Source organism: Sinohyriopsis cumingii, chromosome 6, assembly GCF_028554795.1.
Source record: "Sinohyriopsis cumingii isolate HCF-2022 chromosome 6, ASM2855479v2, whole genome shotgun sequence".
In the NCBI taxonomy this organism is placed as follows: Eukaryota; Metazoa; Mollusca; class Bivalvia; order Unionida; family Unionidae; genus Sinohyriopsis; species Sinohyriopsis cumingii.
In genome coordinates this window covers 142,796,065-142,819,039 of record NC_142966.1, presented here as the reverse complement: position 1 = coordinate 142,819,039, position 22,975 = coordinate 142,796,065, and the positions used below count along the sequence as shown (strand labels likewise).

The following is a 22,975-nucleotide window of genomic DNA, read 5'->3' as shown; positions in this document are numbered from 1 at the left end:
AGCTGACATACTCGAACGGTCTAGATCAACTGACATTCTCGAACGTTCCAAATTGATTGACATAATCGAGCTGTCTAAAGTAATTGACATACTCGAACGGTCCCAGTCATATGACATACTCGAACGGTCTAGATCAATTGACATTCTCGAACGTTCCAAATTAATTGACATAATCAAAATGAATTAATTAATTGACATACTCGAACGGCCTAAATCAATTGGCATATTCGAACGGTTTAAATCAGTTGACATACCGTGAAATAATGAATAGTTAAGGCAGGAAATATATTTCCATAGTGCAAGAGTATGTAAAAAGAAACGCTGATTTAATGTGTGTGAAACTAAGAACTTATAATCAAGATACTGGGATGTTGTTCTATTTATGTGTGTACAATGAAAAGAACATGGGAAGTGACGTCATATTTTGTAATTCATTGGAGATTTGATACAGAACATGTGTTTCAAAATCAAATTAGAAATGCATTGACATTTATACTATGTGTCATTGAATAAATATATTCTTTATTTATCCATTTTATTCATGATTTAGCAAACTAACATAAACAAGGTCTTTTGTCCAGATATTTACTTAATACTTACTGCCTAATACTTTAATTTATTATAGATGTTCAAGGATTACTATTACAATGGGTACAAATGCATCTTAACACCGATATATAGCTGAGTAATTTTAAAATGTAAAGACCTGCATCAAACACAAATAAGATTTTCGTAAAATATTTTCTGATGTAACAAATTTCATACATCACTTTGAATAAAATTCAGTCTAGAGTAAAAAGTTTGAATCCTATTCCCTTGATAGAACTACAAATTTTAGTTAACTTTCTGAATAATTTTTCGGTAGTTTTTTGTATTTTCTGTGTTGTTTAGTGAGTCTATGAATCAACTAAGTGAACCAGGGATTACGCGAAATTTATAAATGTGTCAGTGATTTTCTGGTTTCACTGTAACACACGTGATTCCATGCCCTGAGATTATCTAGAACTCTTTCGTTCATTTTTGTAGTTAGGCTTTCAACAAAACACTCTGGTATGAATAGGTAACCGTTAAATGTAAAATGGAACGAAAGCACAAAGAAATAATTTTGTACTTAACTCACCCCACGCCAGCTGGGAAAGGAAGTTTCCCTGTTCATGGTTTCTAATGAAGATTATAATATCGGACCCAATGCTGTCCATTTGTAATTAATGATTCTCTACATTATTAAATTCCATCCGTTATTCAGACCTCTTCAGTATATAGGCGCCGGATAGGTTATATTTATTTAGACCACCAATTTTTAGCAGTTTTTTAAACCGGCAATCCCGTTTTATTTTTGTATTTGAAACATTGTCCTGTATTTCGTTTTTCTTTGCCACTTTTGTAAAATAGACAGTTATTCGAGGTACAGCTAAACAGCATTAAGATAACAAGACAAGACTTTATGACAATGCGGATGTGAAGGTTACAAAATATGATATATAAGAAAAAGAACATGACCATATTGCGTGTGATGATAATGCATGATGCTTAACAGGCTTACAATATTTTAGGAGTCGTACGTTACCTGTATTCATTCATTATTTAAGATGGGACATACGGTAATAGTTCGTATACTTCATTTATATCCAACGTTGTATAGCCGAAGGATTTGGCATTGACAGCAAGCGACACTTTCGCTAAGCTTAGAAATATTAATTACAAAAAAATTGTGATGACAATTTAATTAAAATGAGATCTCTTTAGGGTTGTGAATGTTAAATTAATGTTAATATTTCTTTATAAATTTTCAGGCGGTTTTTTGTCCTTTTCTCCTTTAAAATATCTGTGAGAATCAGACATACAGTCGACCACTGCCACCAGTTTTATCAGAGAAAGAGCACATCACTTCAAGAAATGAAAATTATGATAAGTGACAAAATTCTTGAACGCTATACCAGAAGTAGTAAATACATCGGAAGTGTTAATCTGTAATGTGATATCGACATTCAAATGAGCCCGAAAACACGTTGACTTTGTATTATTCATGGAGAAGAGTGAGATATAATTCTGTTTCAGTCTCTTTTACTGACGGCTCTTCTTTTAAATCGTTTCATGTGCACGTTCAATTAAATTTTATGTTTTCAGTTTTAATTGAACTGGCGTGCATCATGCAGTCTCTGTCAAAATACACATTTTAAAAATGCAACTTAACTTCAGAAAGTGTGCGTGTGTGTGTTGTGTGCGTGTGTGTGTTGCATACACTGCGCATTCCTGGCGAGACTGGCTGTCTCGCCCATCTAGTTGGATTATGCTTGACATATTAACAAATTAATCATGCGTAATGGATAGATTTGTTTTTGCTTTTGATATTTTTTGCTTGTTTGTGGTTTTATCGTGGTGGTGGTGGGTGCTCTTTTGTCGAGGCTTTGCAAAGCAAAGCACTAATAATGTAACTCGGAACTAAGATGTCCTTCAAATATTGCCAATCCCTACAACGCTTTTTCTCACTCATATGCGTATAATTTTATTTTATGATTTATTCACATAAATTCATTTTAATTGTTTCATGGGTGCTCTTGTGCTCTTAATCCTTGTCATTCAAACGACATCATGTTTCATGAAAATCACATAATCAAGCACTCAAGCTGAGGGATGTCATTCACATATAGAATATTGCAGAAACGTGCAAGGTGCTTATCGCGAGGAGATCGATACAGCGACCCAAGATAACCGACCCGAGACAAGAAAAGTATACATCAAGAGATTCTTCTGTCATATGGGTGCGAAATGTACTTCTCGTGACAAGACTGAGATATTATGCTTGAAATTGCATATTCTTAAATTACAATATGTTTGTCAAGGCAGAGTAAGTAGAAATATAGCAAAAGAGACGGAACCTTCAAGACAATGGTTTCTTTTAAAAGTCACGACTGATCTAATTTTTGTCGGACATGCCATTACTTAACAAGCTTCCATTGCTCACTTCACGAAACGTTACAAGTTCTAACAGGCAACGTCTGGAACCATTACAAGGAAGGAATTGCATCCCACAACTAAGGTAGGGAAAGGGAAGATATTGCACTTAGTAATGAACAATAATATTATTGCTTATGCATAGGAAACTTTATTTTTATTTTCATGAGAAATACAAGTTTTTCATAAATATGAATATTAGTAATGCAGTTCAGGTTACAGAAAATATAGAAGATGCTCAGACAATTAAAGATATTGAATTCAAGTGTCCTTTGGCAATGCGCTAAGATGGGTATTCATTTAAATTTCCGATTCATGCATTATGCTTTAAACTATAAGCAATAAAGGGTTGGAGAATTAATGGAACATAAGCTGTATACCATATGGCCTGATTAGACAAAAATATCATTAACCTGAGTCAATTAATACATATCTACAAAAGAAGATTTCTTGAAGCAAATACTCAAAAGCAAGAAAGAGGAAAGTGTGATTACTGTTCAGTATAAAGCAATTTTTTTTGTATCTACTGGAAGAGATATGGACAACTCCTTCATTACGTATGATGAGGCAGATATACAATTGTTGCTCCATAACCATGAAACAAAGTCTCCTAGCTACGAGAAAATAATTGTCTCAAGCATTAAATAGTTTATTTGTTGTCCTAAGTACTGATTAAAACATTGATGTTTCCTAGTTATGAGATAAATGTTGATGAGAAACGCCAGATATTGTTTATGGGGTTGTCATGCTATATTTAATTGTGATACCACTGGAAAGTTTTAGAACAAATTATGGAAGATTTTCTGTTATGTGTTCTTCAGAAACTCACATTTGTCCCACTTATGAACAAGACCAATACCGGAAACTCGGAATCTGTCACTAGCAGACGAATTTGTGTTAGTTAAACTGTCTAACAATATATGCCAGATGTTTTCCACCGCACATTCTGTCTAGATTTTTGGAATTTCCTTAGTGTATTTGAGATAGACCAGGTTCTGGTTTCTAATAATAACTAACACTTTTATTTTGTAAACATTAGGATCATTCTAGAAGGTTATTTTCCATTATGATTTTTCAGTCGTGCTTTAAGATCAAGCACTTTCAAGTTGAATTATATGTTGTGTCCAGTGGGACTGAATTTGATTTCTTCAAATTACTGAATTAATGTGATTATTTTCTCTGGAAATACAAAAATGCTCTGATAAAATTCTTGAATAGAGACATTCAACTGAATTTATAGTGAATTCAAACCTGGAATTATATTTTTGTGATTCAACAAAAGACTAAAGACACATCAACACTCTAGGGACCACCACAGACACATCTTCACCGTCAGCTTTGAATTTAATTTGGACCTCTACTAAATTGTATTCAGGACTTTAAATTATTAGGACTTGCTTGTAATTCTATGATTATTTAGGACTTAATTCATAATGCGGTAAGTTCCTTTTTATTACATTTTTACTTAGTATTCTAGGAAAATAAATTATTTGTTGAATTTTACAACGCTTGCTGCTTTTTACTCTTGTCTGTTGCTTATTTTAAGAGTATAGACTCGTAACACCTCATATCACATGGATTTTACTTAATAAAATGGTTAACTCTGTAGAGGTAAAAGCAAAATAAAACTTATCTTGATAAGTGATTTAACTTTCCTGTCTAATACATATTGTGTGCAAAGCACAGCTTTTATCGTTAGATCGTCAGTAGCGCTACGTAGATAAATGTCGAACTAAAGCGAGAAAGAAAAAAATCATCAAAACAATTTACCATGCATCATCAAAAAGGGATTTTACTGTTGCGTGCAGCATGATTATAAAAAGGTTTATTGAGGATTACAATTAGTTCACTTTCAAGAATGGGTATTAAAGAAATTCTAAAGCTACTCGTGCCCCTTCTTTTTAGCCATTTCATAACTGATTACCTAATAGCTGATGTATTGTAGCGGGCAAAATCGTTCCAGCAATGATAATAAGCTGTAAATTTGTATTTGAAGAAGACGAAATGAAAGAAGACATTGCATTTACTTTGAAGCAAATACAAATTTTAATACCTCCGACTGCAAGGTACTTGCACAATAGGTACACGTTGTCTTCTACATGTATGCAATATTTCAAGCACATTTGCTCATATATACCATTCAGTTGTAAAAACCGCTGATGATGTTTGCTGAGAGTAGATCAAATTGATTCCAGAGAATAATGGAAACGTTTATTATACGTTATTTTATACATTAGTCTAAGCCTTCTTTCTTAGGTGTGATAATTAAGCGAAACAGCTGCTGCTTAACGTCTACAGCATTAAATGTACAGACCGCTCCGGTGGCCTAAGTGGTTAGAACGTCCGCCTCGGATGCGGGAGGTCGCGGGTTCGAACCCCGGCCGAGTCATACCAAAGACTTATAAAAATGGTACTAACAACTGTCTCGCTAGGCGCTCAGCATTAGTAGGTTAGTGTTAGGTCTGGTTGGCCTAGGAGTCCCGAATGACCGAGTGGTCTAAAGCGCTCACCGTTCCGGATCACTGCCATCTCACCTCTGTCTGCGTGGGTTCAAGTCTCAGGCTCGACTAACGAGGGTACGTGAGTTAGCTTGCCAGTAGCTTCTCGTGGGTCGGTGGTTCTTCGGTGGTTTTCCAGGGTTCTCCCTCCACCAGTTATATTGGCCGCCATGTATAGCCTATCTTGTGCTGATAATGGCGCTAAACCCTATAACAACAACAACAAAAACTGGTGTTAGGATAATGTAACTGGGTGGGACATGATGCTACATGTCTGCCGCATGATGCCCCAGTGCTAGACATCACTATAAACTGCCACAATGCATACATCGTAGAGCTATGACTATAACGTTGTTAAAGCTACGTTCGAAATCCAAATCTCTCTCTCTCTCTCTCTCTCTCTCTCTCTCTCTCTCACACACACTGCTTAAATGATTCACATTTTAGGCTTGAATTTTTCAAAATACTCGGCGACATAGGATTGTATTTAGCAAGTAAATAAAAAGTAACTTCTGCTATAACCTTTAAAGACATACGACCTAATTAAAAACGAATTAAATCATATATCATATAAATCATATATTTCTTTTTTCAGTTCATAATTACTTATTTACTCATTAGAAATAAGAAATGGTAGTGCTGTATTGTTTTGGAATGACCTTGAAACCAGTGCTGTGTTGTTTTGGAATGACCTTGAAACCAGTGCTGATTTGTTTCTAACTGCCCTCTCTGTGTATGCTGGATTGTTTCAGAACAATACAGACTTTTTAGGCCAAATCCATATAACAACTACAAAACTAGTATTTATAATCAGATTGCTGTGAAATTGTACAAATCGATGCATATATGCATGCAGATTGCCAACATTAAAAATGTTAGTGAAATTGACGTGTGTTCATGGTTACCATAGCAACCAAATATAAAAAATGGGTGGAAAAGTAATTTTCGACCAAAACAAATCGAATATAGTGTATACTTTTCCATCAGATATAGTTATTCTGAATGTGTACATGGACAGTTAATTTCTTTCTACATATTACATATCCTCAATTCATTAATTTAAGGTCTATGCTAGATAATTAAAACTTTACTTTCAAACATGTCTCTACATTTCAGTATGGTACAATATTTAGATGGTGCAATATTTATATAGTAATTAATCACAAATTTCTCCATATAAAACATAATTCTATTCACTTATATAGCTCATTGATAAAGAACAAATACTAATCATACTGAAAATGATAAATAATATTAAACAACCAAAAAGTAATGCTGGTGCTTGAAAGGTTTTAAAGACTGTTTAAAATAATATTGTTGGCAGAATCTTTTATCCATCTAAATACAGTATTCATTGTTCAAAGAACTCAATGTTATCAAGTTCCTTTAATTATGAAGGTAAAATAATAATTATCATAATGTAGAACAATTATATTTGTCATGTTTTAGGGTGAAGAAAATACTATTTATACAATGAAGTCAAACTAACGGAAACTAGTTATCTCATTTAAAAAATTGCTGAAAGGCAGATGTCTTACAGATTTTTATGTAAACACCTCTATAAGCAATTACTGTTGGTTGCAAGAATAAATTTGACGAAAACAAGCATCTCTATACATGTGACAAAGGTAATAACTGACACAAAATCCATCTGCGAGTTTGTTATTGACTACAGTGGACTCATCATGTAAATGAAACAATTATAAATTTTTCTTTCAAAATAAAACATACTGTTAAAAAAGTTAGGATTTCACACATGGAATTAATGACTTTTAGGGTTATTTCTAGACTCGTACTACATAAACTTTTCTTTTTGCCAGCATCATTATTAAACCTTATGTACATCATAACTTTCCTTTACGATCTATTAATATGCAGACTGAATTTGATTTCTTTAATAGCTTTTATAATTAATGCATTCTATAATTATGACAGCAAATATAGTTTTTGAATAACTTTCTTTACAACTCAAGTTGGTTTAAATTCTCATTTTTAATACATCTTATAATGTTCAGCTAGTTTGGAGGGGGGTTGGGGGGACGTCCTTCTTCTGATCTTTTCAGACCATTAGAGTTTGGCCCATCTTCCTAGCTGTAGTTGTACCCGTAGTCTTAGTGTATTTGTTCAAGGTGAATGATATTCGTTACAGTTTTTATTTTTTGTTTGTTTTCTTTAATTAAGTATCTTTTGTGGTAGCTTGTATTGCTTGTATTTGTTGTCCCTGTGCGGTTTCTCATATTGTATATTTTTGTTTGTTTCTTTAATTAAGTATTTGTTTTTGGGTAACTTGTATCGGTTGTGCCTGAGTGCTTTCCATATTATATTTGTTTCTATGGTATGTTCTGGGTCTTTTCAGATCCTCTTTTTTTTAAACTGCATTATTCATTTTTCATAATTGTCAGTGGCCTACCAAACAGACGTATTTAATTCTTGTACAGTCTAGTGTCTACATCTAAATGATTTGAATGCAATATCATCAGATAGAGCAATATTATCACAGCCATTAGTTTGGGTCTTCTCGAATGAAACAGCAAAAAAATTCCATTGTGCTACCAAATTGGCTCTTTGATCTTTACCGTCAAGTGAGGCAAAAATAAACAACGTTATGAACCCTGAGATGGAGTTTGAAACACTGGGGAGCTCTTGTGTCCGGTACACACGTATGATAATGATATTGGTTATCAGGTACTCTTTTGAGTGGAGCTGTACATTTGTGAGGCCTGAAAGTCATTATCACCGAAAATTAACAAATAGTTCTCATTGATTATAAATTATAGAGCAAGAGTTGTGAGGTTTTCAGTGATAATTAATAATTGCAACTTGCCAAAAATATTTGAAATAAAATTTCTCAGCAACAGTCTTAACAGATCATAACTTCTTGTCAAACATTTGTGGAAAAATGTAAGAGATCGAGTTTTTTTATGTTCATTGGCCTACCTCAGAAACTATTGCTGGAATCAGATTTTGTGTCTGGATTTTAGACTTTTGGCCTGCGATCTAAGGCAGACCGGTCCGAACTACACACAAACAGGTGACCTTTTACAAAAGTAGGATAATTTGGGGATTGGGAGTAAAAAGTGGCCAGGAGAAGAGAATGATGGGTCCAGTAAGCACAGACAAGAAAAAATAACTCCAACTGTTATCCTCTTGCACATGCCAAACAGTCAATGACACATGCCAAACAGTCAATGAATAACGATGTTGCTAGCACACCTAGGCATCAATCGAAGCAAATAATTCTTGGAAGCAGATATATTTGGATGGATTCAGAATTAATCCCCAAGATGCGTTTCTGTGAAGTGTCGAATTTTGTATTGCAGTGAACTTTCAAGTTGAATGCATTGAGCATTACAATTTTATCGCATGTAAGCCAGAAAAGTCTTTGTGAAGGGACACTTCGACCTTTCTTCGTTCATCCCCCCATGTCAGTGTAAACTTCAAAGGGTCAGCATTACAACTCAGTGAAACTGATCGGGGTATCTTAATACGGTCCCTTTAGAAAGTAAACATTTGAGCTACCAACCCTAACCGCTTGGTAGGAACCTATGTCCACTTATCATTTTTTCAAAAGAAAATTGTTACGCACCGTCGTTCACAGATTCTGAGCTGTTTAAACCTGATGAAAGGAATTATTTCTTTGGGAAAAATTAGGGACCGCTGCCTACGATTGGGCAGAAGAAATTAAGGCGTACACTTTAAAAGCAATCAGACTTTAAAGTGACGACCTTAGTCGAAATTCTTTAGTATGAAACTTCCTGAAAGAGGAAGCTAGTCTTTACTCCCGGGGAGGCCTAAAGATAATAGTGCTTTCCTCGTTAAACAAGAAAGGGACCAGGTGGCCGTGTTTAAAAATAATTACAGGTTTTTGTGATAGGATGCACAAGTTCTGAAAGAGAGCAACAATAAGATAGCAATTTTAGTTTCACGTAAAATTCTATTATTTCATTGCTTTATGCATATGTGTTTGCTATGACTAGATTTCCGTGTTATGTATCGTTTATTCAATTTCATGGAAATGTGTTGATGCTAGAGTTATTATGCAGTTTACTTTTATTCAATTTCATGAAAAGTGTTGATGCTAGAATCGTTATGCAATTTACCTTTTACTTTTACAGTTATTAGTTCATTGAAAGAATTGATTGCATGCGATCCAAATGTTCATTTGTGTATGATTTCATAGGGTTATATGAAAAAAACTTCCTTTGTTTGTTAGGACGATACAGATTATTGTGAGTTAAAGATGATTACCTAATAGTATCTGATTTTGTAATGTTTGAATAATCTCATAGGTTAAGGATTGCTGTGAGTTACAATTTGTGAATTTCATACAATAGCAATCGAACATGAAGTAGCATATGTAAAAGAATACGGTAATATTCGATAGACGCTCACTTGGTAATTTAAGACCTGCCGCTGGAAGGGAGGTTAAGGTCTTACCGTACAAAGTCAGAATTTACGCAGTGTGTGGATAGCCAACATGCTCTGAGTAACGTGAGGGAATTTTATGTACGTCCATAGAGTGAGATATACAGAAATTTAAGGGTAATTTTGTCCTTTAAGGAACAGCTTTCTGGGAGAGAGAGACGGGACAGTCTGAAGACAGAAGTCCGAGGAAAAGAAGGACGAGGTCAGAATAAAAGAACCAGGAAGTCCATGAAGGCGCAAAGCATAGAGCTTAGGAAGGATGAACTATGAGACGTTGATATACGGTCAAGAGAGGAAGGTGATGGACATTGAGCTCTTTTCACCTCTTGTTATGATGATGAAATAAATCCAAACTGGACACTCCTGTTAAATTCCATTGATATAATCTAACTTGAATTGGAATTGCCGTTATTAATTTATTCTGATTAAATTAGTTATTTTCTTGTCAAAGAGAGTTCGTATTGCTTTATTTCTGCCCAGTATTCTCGCTCAGTTCTCTGTTGAAATTATATTCTTCTTTCACTCGCGCCGGGCTATCATATCGAGGGAGGTCATCCTCTAGATAACGCCAGCCAAATCCAATTAATCACACCTCGTACTAAGAGGGCGACGTTTCAGTTTCCTACCCCCCATTTTAGGTGAAAATGAAAAAATTCTGGGGCATAATGAGTTGATTATTCTCTGCACTGTATAATGTTACTGTACAACATTTTTATTTTCATTTTATTTATAAATTTAAAATAGCTATCTGCATCTGAATCAATTTATTCATTAAGTCATTTTTTCTTTATTTCTCAGAAGTACAAGAGAACTGGAGAATTTGCAGAATTTGATTTTATTGTATGCTTCCAAAATACATTCATATTATATAAGCCACCAGCTTTCAGAACTAGGAATTTGTTGGCAGCTCTTGATCATAACAATCATATTGACAGAGATGGGATTTTCAACAGAGATGAAACAATAAGGTAACAAACTTGATTCTTGTTTTTTAATGTAATAATTCATTTTTGTTAAAATATTAATGCTTTACCTGAAAGTTGATAAACCATCTGTGTGTGGTACAATTTAATCTAACATAATAAAAAGAAAATTTTTATTACCTAATTTCATAAACCAATTTTGTTTAGAATCAGTCGAATATAATTAGAAAATTCTCTAAATAGTCTAAACATTTTTATGATATCTTGGTAAGATACAGGTTTGCTATATTCACATTTTCATCTTTAGCAAAATGATTTGTTACATTTAATTGTATGCTGTTTATGTTTGGATTTTTTAGAATTTACAAAATATGAAATGACATTGTCAGTGAAATTGTAGCAGGAGCATATGTTTTATAATTTTATAGTCATGTTTTAATTAGGCAGAAGTAGGTATTTTATTATTTTATGTAGTTAATGTTTGCTATTGAGTGAAATACAGTCATCAGTTGCAATTATTGTGTTATTTTCATTTTACACATATTTAGCCATTTAGGTAACCTTGAACCAGGATTACCTGTTAAGAGTTTTGTTCACTGAGCAATGTAACTACCCTGATTGCTGGTCATGCTGGGTTGTTCTGTTGTATGACAAGTGGTAAACAACTTTCTGATTGGTTAGTTTGCTACTTGTCTGTATAAACAACATAGTATGAACATATTAGTGGTCAGTCCATTGGAGTTTCTGAAGGGTGCTGGTCATGGCATTGCATTATAGTGCCTGATGATTCTTGAGCTTGCAAGATGTAAATCGGCCTTTGTCCCATATGATAAGGTAAATAGATTTAGAATATGATCAATGTAATAGTTTATTTTATATGTACTCTTCATATTTCTCGGGAATGCATGTTGATGTATTTTAATACATTTTATTAGCATATCGTTCTGTCCATACCTTTGTCTGTCTGTCTGTCTGTCTGTTCCCTACTTTTGCTCCAAACACTGACTGTTGTTTAGGTTTAGTTGATCCACTATCTCTCTAGATGGATAATTAATAAATATATGGAATTGTAAGTTATTCGTATTGAATGTACTGTAAAGAGAATCCATGTAAACATGCAGAACAATAATGCACTGATGACAATATTATTTATTATTGTAGTAAATGTAGTTTTTTTTATTGTATTTGTAGGGTATATGTAACAAAGCAAGGAGAAATGTCTCAATCTCCACCTATCAACCCAATAATGCACAATAAATCCAATACGGAACAAAACACTGGACTTGTATTTTCTCAACAGTGAGTAGAAGGCAAGTGCGGTAACAAAATGATGACATTTTCTTATCAGATACCAAAGGTCATTCAGCAAAAAGAAGTGGGAGATGTTCTGCAAACCCAAAGAAAGCTGATAAACAGTACCTGCATATTCCGGAAGTAATTACGAAAATATTGAAAATGCGGTTAGATGAAAGAGTTGGCATGAACCAGCCAGTTGTTTTGGACATGAACGATCTAGAAGAATATCTGCTCCAATACCAACACCGCCTACAGAAGAGATTGTTACAAATGATGCAGGTCTTTTAGTCAGGTACCACGTATTGGTATCAAATCGTTATGGAGAGACTATTCTAGTGCATGTAAAGTAACAAATGATCCCTACCTTGGACCGATATAAAGATTTGGACTAAGTATTTCTTTATGTGCCTACCATGAGCCAAACTCCAGCATCTATTTGACTTCATGTAGCAATTTATCTTCAGACCACTGTTGCTTATGTTCTTAAAGCTTTTAAAGACCAAAAAAATGATGTTTTGTTAGAAATGTATTTGATACATTTTAACAAAAAGGTGAAAGACCTTTTGTAACTTGAAAATACTTTATAGTCACTCTCACAAAATCAGTTCAAAGGTATGCAAAAGATAATTTATTTTTAAAAAATTCCTGTCAGCCGACCATCCCCATTTCTTATTGCCGACCCTAGCAATTTTTACCTTCATGGTAAGAAACATTCTCAGGGGTCAAGCTAGACTTGAATTTTAGGGAGAAGTGACTTCTTCCTTTGAACAGAACAGGGAGAAGTGGAAGCAAAAACAAGGAGAAGTGTAAGCTAAACTGCATTTATTATTTTAATTATGCCCTATATTTCTCAGTATGCATTTAGCTGTTTTAAGCAATACCTTATTTTCAAGTTGAAACATCTGTGTTATATACTTATTATCAACACATTTGTACATGTATTAAAATTATTATATTCATACCCATTGTATTTATACTTGTAGTCCTATAGTTACGTTTAGATTGAGGTAAATGCAGTGTATTTTGACCATATGACGTAAAAGAGCACAGCAGAAAGTATACAATTAACTGATTTTAACTGAAAGGAGTAAAAGATTAAAATCGTGTAATTGCAAGTCGGTAATAATGTCTAATAAAGAACCACTTCATTTGTTTTTCTTCTACATTTTTTTCTGCAAAATTGAAGTCAAAGATTTCTAGCAAACTACCCCTACAATACAAATTGGCGCAAATGAGCAAGTGACTTCAAACCATACTCGTCGTATTGATTTCAGTGTTCCCGGTATAACATTACTGTAAATATCCATAGACACCAAACCGAAGCATTAAAATTGATATATAACTGAACTGGACCCTTTTTTTTCCAACTGATCCCATCAATGAACACGTGTTGTGCCATGTTAATTTAACTACTCACTTTCTAGATTTATTACAAAAATCCATTAAAAGGGTTGCATATTTATGGTTTTATTATTTGCCTGAATGCTAATAGTAACGATATGCATTGGTTAAAGAGTATTTGCATCACTGCTATATATATATAGCACGAAAATGAATTACATCAGAAAACAGCATTTACCTAAACAATTTTTCGAATTCCACAGCATAGTATTGTCCCATGTTCCTGACCTACATTATTAAATATTTAGGCTAAATATTTAGGCTAAATATTTTATCATATAATATTTAAACTTTGTTTTCATTAAATTATATTTTTTTCCTGAATATATTTGCCCAATTATTTTAGAATATAATCTAATGAAGTGGTATATCACAGATGCAGCTATATCCATCATTACAGGTTCACATACGGTTTCAAGCTGATTTTATAAAGAAAATTACGCGGTTAAATTCTCTTTTTTAGAAAAAAATAAACAGAAAAAAATAAATTAGAAAATGCTCTTCACCCATTATATTTTTAACAACAAATTACTATTTACATAGTGATGTTGACCGCTCAAGTAGCCTCGTGATCGAAGCATCAGCCTCGGATGAGGCAGGTCGTGGGTTCGATTTCCGGCCGAGACATACCAAAGACTTATAAAAATGGTACTAACAGCGGCCTAGCTTGGCACTCCGCATTAAGAGGTTAGTGTTAGGACTGGTCAGCCTGGTGTCAGGATAATGTGACTGGGTGGGACAGCATGCTACATGTCTGCGGCATGCTACATGTCTGCGGCATGATGTCCCAATGCTCGATATCACTATGAACTGCCACACTGCAGACATCGTAGAGATATGACTGAAAAATTGGTAAAGCTACGTTAAAAATCCAAATCACACACACACACAAACACACATAATGATGTTTAAATTTCGAAACAGTATTTGATATATCTTCATCATAGTACAGTAGGACCTATTTCATGAAATCGAGCAGTGATATCTTGCTCCGGACAGGGTTAATGGTCTATGGAGGGCGATTACCGCCATAATTATATGCATGTATTTCCTAATCTTCCTTGGTGCATTATTTTAAATGGCTGCTTGCAAGTGCTCTTTCATAATTCTATTTATGTATATTGTATTCTTCATTGATGCAAATTGGACGTGGCATTTTGCATGTGCTACTTTCCTTCTGCATTATTGTACATGACTGCTTGCAAGTACTACATTCATAATTGTAGTCACTAATTTTCTATTTTTGATTGATCCAAGCTGTAAATGGTTGCTCCCAAGTTTTTCGATCTACTTTCCTTTTCTACATTGTATCTTGCGATCTGCCAACTACTGAACTGGTTCTGTCGTTTGTCATATGACAAACGCTATATCAGTTATTACAAGTTTTGTATATTCTATTTATAAACTTTACAATTACATCATTCAAACTGCGGTTTACATACAGATTTGGCCTTGCAACAATGTAAATACTAAGTTTTATCAGTATCGTCTTTGTTGTCCAACTCGTGTCGTCATCTGTTGTCATAATGGCATACTAGAGATTAGCATGGCATTATGACAACAGACGGCGCTGTAAATTTCTAAAGTTTTTCCTTTACCCAGAAATAATGAATGCTCCCCACGGAGTTTTACGACATTCATTTTGTGTCGATAACTCTTTCAGTCCCTTTTTTAAGGTGTACGTTAGCAAAAAAGTTTTAATCGTCTCTAAAACCATATGCTTTCTCGAAGATCGAAGTGATTCCAGCACTTTCGAAAACAAAAACGCATACAGTATAGCATGGTGGTCCATCTTTTCCAACCCTAGTTTTGACGCACTTAAGTATTTACCGTCACCGTTTAATAAATCTACTTCTTAGTGATATCTCTCATTACTTTGGAAACATTAGTTATTTTAGCAAGGATCAGAAATGACAATGATACCTTCCCTCGTACGCTTCTTAACGAGCTTTCATCAGACGAACCCTGGTTGTAAGGATTGTATTTTACGTCACCCATTTTGACGCAACTCATGGACGTCTGTTTTCCTGTGATACTCTTGTACATAAGCTCCCGCGAAAATAGAATATTTCAGAGCAACATCAATAACACATTAAAAAAAGTTCATAGGTAAAATGACATTAAAAAAATTAAGCATTCCTTATAGGTGTTCTTATTATTATCACGATCTTCATTTTGAAACATATTTTGCCGCAAAAACCGAAATAATCAAACTGTGGAAAATCATGAACGTATCATGATAGAAATGTTTACTTGCAATTAGAAAGATTAGATTTAGTGTACGATTGTTTTCCAATACTTAATTTGCATTGTTAATGTACAGAACCTCAATCTATGAATATATTTATATAAAAAACAACCAAAAAACCAGCTTTAAAACTGGTTTACATCCTTTAAAACTTTTGTCTCTAAACGTGGAAAAAAACCAGAGACAAAAGATGTTACATGAGATTTTACTTTTATTTATTGTAATTCTTACCATTATCAAACCAATTAAAATTAATAATTTGGTTCAAGAATTTTAAAAATATAAATATAGCACCCTTAGGTTCTAATTATACAGCTGCTCTTTGTCACATTAAAGATTTAAATAAAAGCTTTAAATTATTTTTGAAATATGAATGTAGTAACGTATGTTTCTGACTTGTTAATTGTGCTGCTGTTTGCAATATGAAAGTAGTTTAGTGAATTATCTATGATCAAAGCAAGAGAGAGAAAGAGAGAGAGAGAGAGAATGCACCAAAACTGCATATTTCATTAAGTCATTGTAATTGTATACATGTATCCTGGGTTGATGAGTGTATTTTGGGACAGTCTTCAGCAAGTATCAACAAAAGAATAAACTGATCATACTCGATAATTATACAGGGTAGAATTTTACAGATCACTGTCTTTTTATTTGGTTTTATTCTATTTAATTGCCTACATGTATCCTGGGTAGTTGATGGTGTTTTGGGACAGTCTTTTGTTGTTTTAGGATAGTCATGGGATCTTTCGTTTGGTGATAAATATAAAGATGGGGGAAAAAAACTCTCCTGATCTTACTTGATAATTATACAATACAGGATTTTACTGATCACTGTCCTTTTTAAGGTTTCATACAATATAATAGTATACATGTATCCTGGGTATGTGAGTGTTTTCGGAGTCTTGAGCTAGCCCCATTACTTTCAGGGTGACAGATAGAAAAATTAAACTGTTGGATGTCTAATTCATGCTTAAGTTGTTGGAAATAATCAAACATAAAATTTGCTGTACAGATCTGGGGAGGCAAACAAAAGTTAAAAACAATGCCTAACCTTTTAAAACAGTTTTTGCTTTAATATTCTTCAAAGGAATAGACTATGGAAATCTTGAGGACGCATACATTATGGTCAACAAGTATTGGTTGCTTGACTTGGTATTAGGTAAAGAACCGACAGTCTACCATTTTTCTGTTAAATGGCTTGTCAAATGGTCAAATGTAGGAATAGGTTGTAGATGTGCCTTATATATCTTCTCACTAGGATTTCCTACCATTCGACAAGTGTTACAAGATCTATGGTACTTATAAACATCACTTTTAATTTTCGGCAAATAAAAATGATTCAGGATCTTGTGATAAGTCTTATTGACACCAAAATGACCAGCTTAAGGAGTTTTATGGGCTAGAATATGCATTTCCTGTCTATATGACTTAGGAACAACAATTTGTTGCTCGCTGACCACTCATCACCAGCAGGTACATCAGGTGTTCTCCATTTTCTCATAATGACCCCATTTTTCACAAAGTAACAAACTGGTACTTGTGTGGCTTTAATTTCTAAAACCCAGTCTTGTGTCTTCTCTGAGGAATAGTACTTGGGGGCCTATAACTCACATTAAAATAACTTGCATGCTTATAACTGCTCTCTCGCTCTCTCTGCTGAGTGATTAAGACATTTAAATTATGAAATGTACCTTATCCATTGTTCCAAGGCACATACATTAGGGATAAGAGACCAAATTTAAAATTTCATCTCAGGTTCATAAATATAAGTATTGTCAAAGTCCAAGTATCAGAAATAACAAATTAGCAAATAAAATATAATCCTTTTCATGGTATTTGGCTCATAGCAAGTGTAAACAACTTGTTTTTGTTGCCCACAAAATAAATTCATCAAAAAGTGAGCATTTATTATATATATATATATATATATATATATATATATATATATATATATATATATATATATATATATATATATATATATATATATATATATATATATATATATATATATATATATATATAATGCAGATGCAGTAATGGAATGTTTTTGGGGATTAATTCTTGAAACAGACACTAGGGAATATAACCTGACTGTTCTTGAGTCATAATTTACAAATGTATTGGCACACAAAAGGTAATGTGTCTTGACCAATCGCGAATTTACAGTTTTAATTCCTCAAAATGTGCAATGATGAGTGTATGTACAATTCAAAAGCCAGACTGTGTGAAAAGCTTGTCTTCATTCATGTTTTATTCATGTGAAAGTGAAAAACAAAAGGAACTGGCAAATAAATCTATAAGAACAATGTAACAAGACAATCCAGGTATTTGTTTCTTATAATTGCCTACCTATTTGATTATTTTTGTTTCAGACTAATTCATCTAACAATATTGTTTTTAGGAATGCTGGTTTAAATTATACTTTTTTTTCCTCTTACATTTCCTATGAAAAGTTAAACATAGGACTGTATATTGTTGTTTTTAATTTATTTTGCATTATTGCATAGTTGTACTGTGCTGATATTTTTTGTGTCATGACAATATTAACGTATATTTTAAACAGGATAAAATAATGATAAATTCAGACAAATGAAGATGTTTATGTGGGGTGGTGGATGCTACAACAGCCTGAGCTGTGACTAGCCTTAAAAACTTTACAAGTTTTTTAGAAAATTATGTGGGGGGTGTCTTATTCATCTAACAGAAAACAATCACATCTGTAGAAGATACATGTTAAAATTTGTATTAATCTTTTTAACTACTACATTAATTTCATATCCCAATGCATAAAGCAAACTGTACTGTAGCACTAATAATACAAGCAAATTGAGCTGGTTACTGGTAGTGGTAGCAATGTTATTTATATTCAATATATTTTTATAATTGCTACCAAAGGAGTCTGATGTTTTATCAGTTAGGTACCATACAATCAGTCATTTTATCTGTACTATAAATATCGCTTCATATATGGATGAATACGGTTTTAAATAATAAAAAAAAATGTAGTTTCCAGTTTGATATCTGTCAAAATAAAGCATCTCATAACTGTATTTGCCATACGACAAACTGCAGAATGAATTCAGTAGTTGGAAAATTGCAAGATACAAGGACGCAGAAGGAAAGTAGGTTTAGGCACTTTCAAGCAGCTATTTACAGCTTGTATCAATGAAGAATAGAAAATTAATGACTACAATTATGAATGTAGCACTTGCAAGCAGCCATTGACAATAATGCAGAAGGAAAGTAGCACATGCAAACTGCCACGTCCAATTTGCATCAATGAAGAATACAGTATACGTGGATATAATTATGAAAGTAGCACTAGCAAGCAGCCATTTACAATAATGAATCAAGGAATATTAGAGAATACATGCATATAATTATGGCGGTAATCCCCCTCCATAATGGTCAGTTAGCTATTGAATGTACAAGAGCTTGTTTGTCGATGTTTGCCAGTTGGTATCAACAGTGCATAAATACGTTTCGCCTTGGATTACGACACTGCCAGAACGTATGGCTACAGTGAGGGGCATCTCAAAAGTTATATACTTCAGTCAGTCATTTTATGTCTGAAAAATCTAGCTACTCTATTTTTAAGACAAATGCAATAGGAAGCACACATAGGGGTTGGGGTGGGCTTAAGTACAATATCTGTTTCTGTGCTGTAGTTTGTTTAGGTGATTTACTGAAGTTTGGCATTGAGTAAATGGTAATCACTTTAGTCAAAAGCATATAAACCAACACAGGATAATAAAACATCAATGTAATTTATATAGATCTGGTTAGTACTTTGGACTGGGATGTCTGTAATCAATCTGTTATAGTAATGGTAGACTAGTTCCTCATATAAAAGTCAGTTTTATGACTTTTATGGAACAATGCTCTTATCATAAACTGTGTAAAATAACTCTCCATTAATGTAAAGATGGAGATTGATGGATAAGTCACTTCTGGATGCATTGACAATGACTCAAGCTGATAGATCCATCAATAAATTTGAAACAAACGTCTGAGAATTATATAATATAGTAGCAATAGTTATAATGTGGAGAGAGAAAGAGTTTTCTATGTATGCCATAATTATTCTTAGATGATAATGTATCAGTGTTTGATACCTGACTATACTCTTGAATTAAAGTTATGTCTGTATGTGCACATTTGTAATTATATAAGTTTAGTAAATTTCATAATATATAACAGTTAGTTATACAGTGTATGCAGTTGTGTACATTTATTTGGGTTTTCATATAAAGGGTATATTATTTCTGTGGTCAATGAAGACATTTGAAAGAACTGAAAATTTGATGCTTTAATTGGTGTCAAGTGTAATGTTTAATTGAGTTGTAATCAGATGGTTGATGAAGCATATATGTAATATAGCATTCAAGGATGCTTTTGATGAACTAGTATTTTAGTCTTAAAAACTTTATTGAAGTTTCCAAAGCCATTGTGTTTGTATTGAAATGCCATAATGAATGAACAGTGTAATACTGGATATAATAGAATCATAGTGTTTGTAGTTCTGTTGATATTTACAAACCGTTATGTATTCATGCAATAAGATTTCCTTTCTCAACTCAGTATGAATATGCATTATTTATCATTTGGCGTAATGTATATATGCAAGAATACAATCATGTTCACCCTATACTTTTGTGCCTTACATATTTGCATCCCAAGACAATGCTAGTCAACCTCAATTCATCCTACGTTTTTCTTCAATACTTCTCAAACATCTGAATCTGCCCCAATTGAATTATAATGAGATTGCAAATGAAAACTCATGCACTTGCTATTTCACAAGATTTCCATGTAGCATGTCACTACACTAATAATAGCAATACTTGGCACATTTGCAGGACAGAAAATATAAATGTCAAAATAAGTCATGAATTCAAACTCTCCTCAAAGTCATTACATACCTATTTAGAACTGTTCACCCAGTATTGTACTGCACGGTATCATGCTGCTGTATACCATTGAATGTTTTCCAAACTGATGAAAGTTAAAAGATTTTTGTATATAGAGGTTATTTGCTTGAAACGAGCCAATAACGGATATATTTCATCGAGTGGCTGAAAAACTCAGCATTTTCACGAGTGGCGAAGCCACGACTGCAAATACTAGAGTTTTTCACCCACGAGATGAAATGTATCCGTTATTAACTCGTTTCAAGCAAATATTCTTTTTATTTTATGCCACATAAGTTGGCTACCTAAAGTTTGTGACACAGCAAATTAGCAGATTTCTTACGGTAATGTCAGCTGTTTACCGTACATGTTCTGCTGTGCTATGTGTACCTGAGCACAAAATTAGTTCCACATCAGAGTGATAAAAATTAACTTATATTTCCGGAATAACAAACTACAAGTTTCAAGGATAACAGACAGGGATTATCAATAATGACAATGATATGTACATAAGTTAAAAGTAGTTCACTGACAGATAATCAAAGGGATGTAAGTATGTTCTGACCCAAAAAAAGTAGTTCCTGTAGTGAAAAAATATTGTTATTTTTTCACTGCAGTGAAATATCAATATTATTTTAATTAGAAAATCAAGTAATTCACTGCTTAGCATAAAATAAATAAGCATATTAATTACTTATTGTTATTTTTATATGACATCCTTCAATTAAATGTCATAATAAAGCAATAATATAAAATGTTTTTATTTTTATTTTTTCTAATACGTGAACTTGAGTAATTAGTGTTGATAGGTCACCCAATTGCCCTCATTCACATATTTGTATCAATATTCTGTATTTATACACAATAGCGCATTGTTGCAAATGCTTATTGTGCAGTACTTCCAACATGTAACAATTATAACTTTTTCTTTATTTCCTTTTACTAAGAGCAGCATATATAGCAAGATTCTATTTAGGTAATTAGTCTTATTTTCATACAAGAGTACAATACCGGATGACTTTATATAAAGTGTGAGGCAATAATAGTACTTGCTTAATATGTGTTGAATCTGCTAACTACATTGCAAAGTTGCAAGGATTCTTTTAGTTGGAAAAATTGGGTAGGAAAAATAGTCTGTGTCAGTGTTTTTACCAACACAATGAAATCCCTACCTTTGACTGGGATTTCCTTGTCTTGGTGAACACTCCAACATAGATTTTATTATTCATACATCATATCACTGGAAAGATCACCCAAGACTTCCTTTGAGTAAAGCCACCTTACTGGACAATACTATCTGGGTATTTATTTCTTATACGCCATACACAACAGCTTGGAATAACACGAATGTTGCCAGCACCAAGGTATCCGTAAGTCCATTAGAAAAACTGCCTATAAGCAGCATGCCTTTTCGTCCGGTTGTAATCGTTATCTTCTTCTGCTGCAAGGACATTTTGCCTATACCTCTGTGCAACAAGGAGCACGACTTCGTCCAAAACGACCAGGTCGATGTCCTGCAGAAATATATAAAAAATTGTCTGTAAAAAATATTTCAGAAAGATAAAAACATTAAATGGTCTGTGGGAAAATATTGCTTCTTGTGTTATGCAATGAAGCAAACATGTATAATGATAAACAAGTGTTTCAATCAGCTGCTTAATTCGCTAATACTAAATAATAAATAACAAAAATATTAACTCTGGATGGGCAATTGATGCAGGTTACAGTCACGAGACATGTGGAAAGTAGAACTAGAAAGACACAATTTACCAAACAATTACTTACGAGAAGCCTTGCATAGCAGTTTGGCGTTATTTGTTTGCAGCACTGCTTTTCCTCATCAGTTGGCATTTCAGTGTAGTTCCTACATATGCACCAACCTGGTGATTCACCTCCTGGTCTTGGATGGTATCGTTGTTGCTCCGTTAATGAGCCATTTATCACTTCAAAGACCATGTTGGGGTGTTTTGGGCATATTCGAGCCAAATGTTATCTTTTCCTTCCTTTGTCATATTGGCTATGCATTCCTATAAGAAATGAATTCAACATTATGAAGCAAAAAAAAAAACTGACAAAAAATAAATCATAAATTTATGTCTTAATACAAAAGCTGACTGTAATGGGTAACACAATTCATGTTTACCTTCAACTGATGATCTCTGGATTCAGCTGTAGTGACCACTTTTGTCCTGCTAAGTGATGGGTCTTGATTTCCTGTTCCTCTCTTTGCCTTGTAACTCTTTCTCTACCCCAATACCTGACTCCTTACTGTACCCCTTTTACTTGACTCTCTTCATGTACACCTTCTTCTAGACC

General features: G+C 33.5%; 1 protein-coding gene across 1 annotated transcript; it reads left to right on the top strand.

The window, feature by feature from the left end:
• Positions 1-4,066: 4,066 nt before the first annotated feature.
• LOC149798163 (uncharacterized) lies at positions 4,067-13,342 on the top strand. Its single transcript, XM_089960549.1, has 4 exons — positions 4,067-4,393; positions 10,014-10,176; positions 10,677-10,846; positions 11,993-13,342. Exons 2-4 carry the CDS (start codon positions 10,138-10,140, stop codon positions 12,102-12,104), a joined length of 321 nt encoding a protein of 106 aa, XP_089816675.1. The 5' UTR covers positions 4,067-4,393; positions 10,014-10,137; the 3' UTR covers positions 12,105-13,342.
• Positions 13,343-22,975: the final 9,633 nt, after the last annotated feature.

Coding starts and splice junctions, on each gene's coding strand:
- LOC149798163 (XM_089960549.1), top strand. CDS start 10,138: ATGAACTATGAGACGTTGATATACGGTCAAGAGAGGAAG. Junction 10,177..10,676: donor TATACGGTCAAGAGAGGAAG/GTGATGGACATT, acceptor TTTATTTCTCAG/AAGTACAAGAGAACTGGAGA. Junction 10,847..11,992: donor AACAGAGATGAAACAATAAG/GTAACAAACTTG, acceptor TTGTATTTGTAG/GGTATATGTAACAAAGCAAG.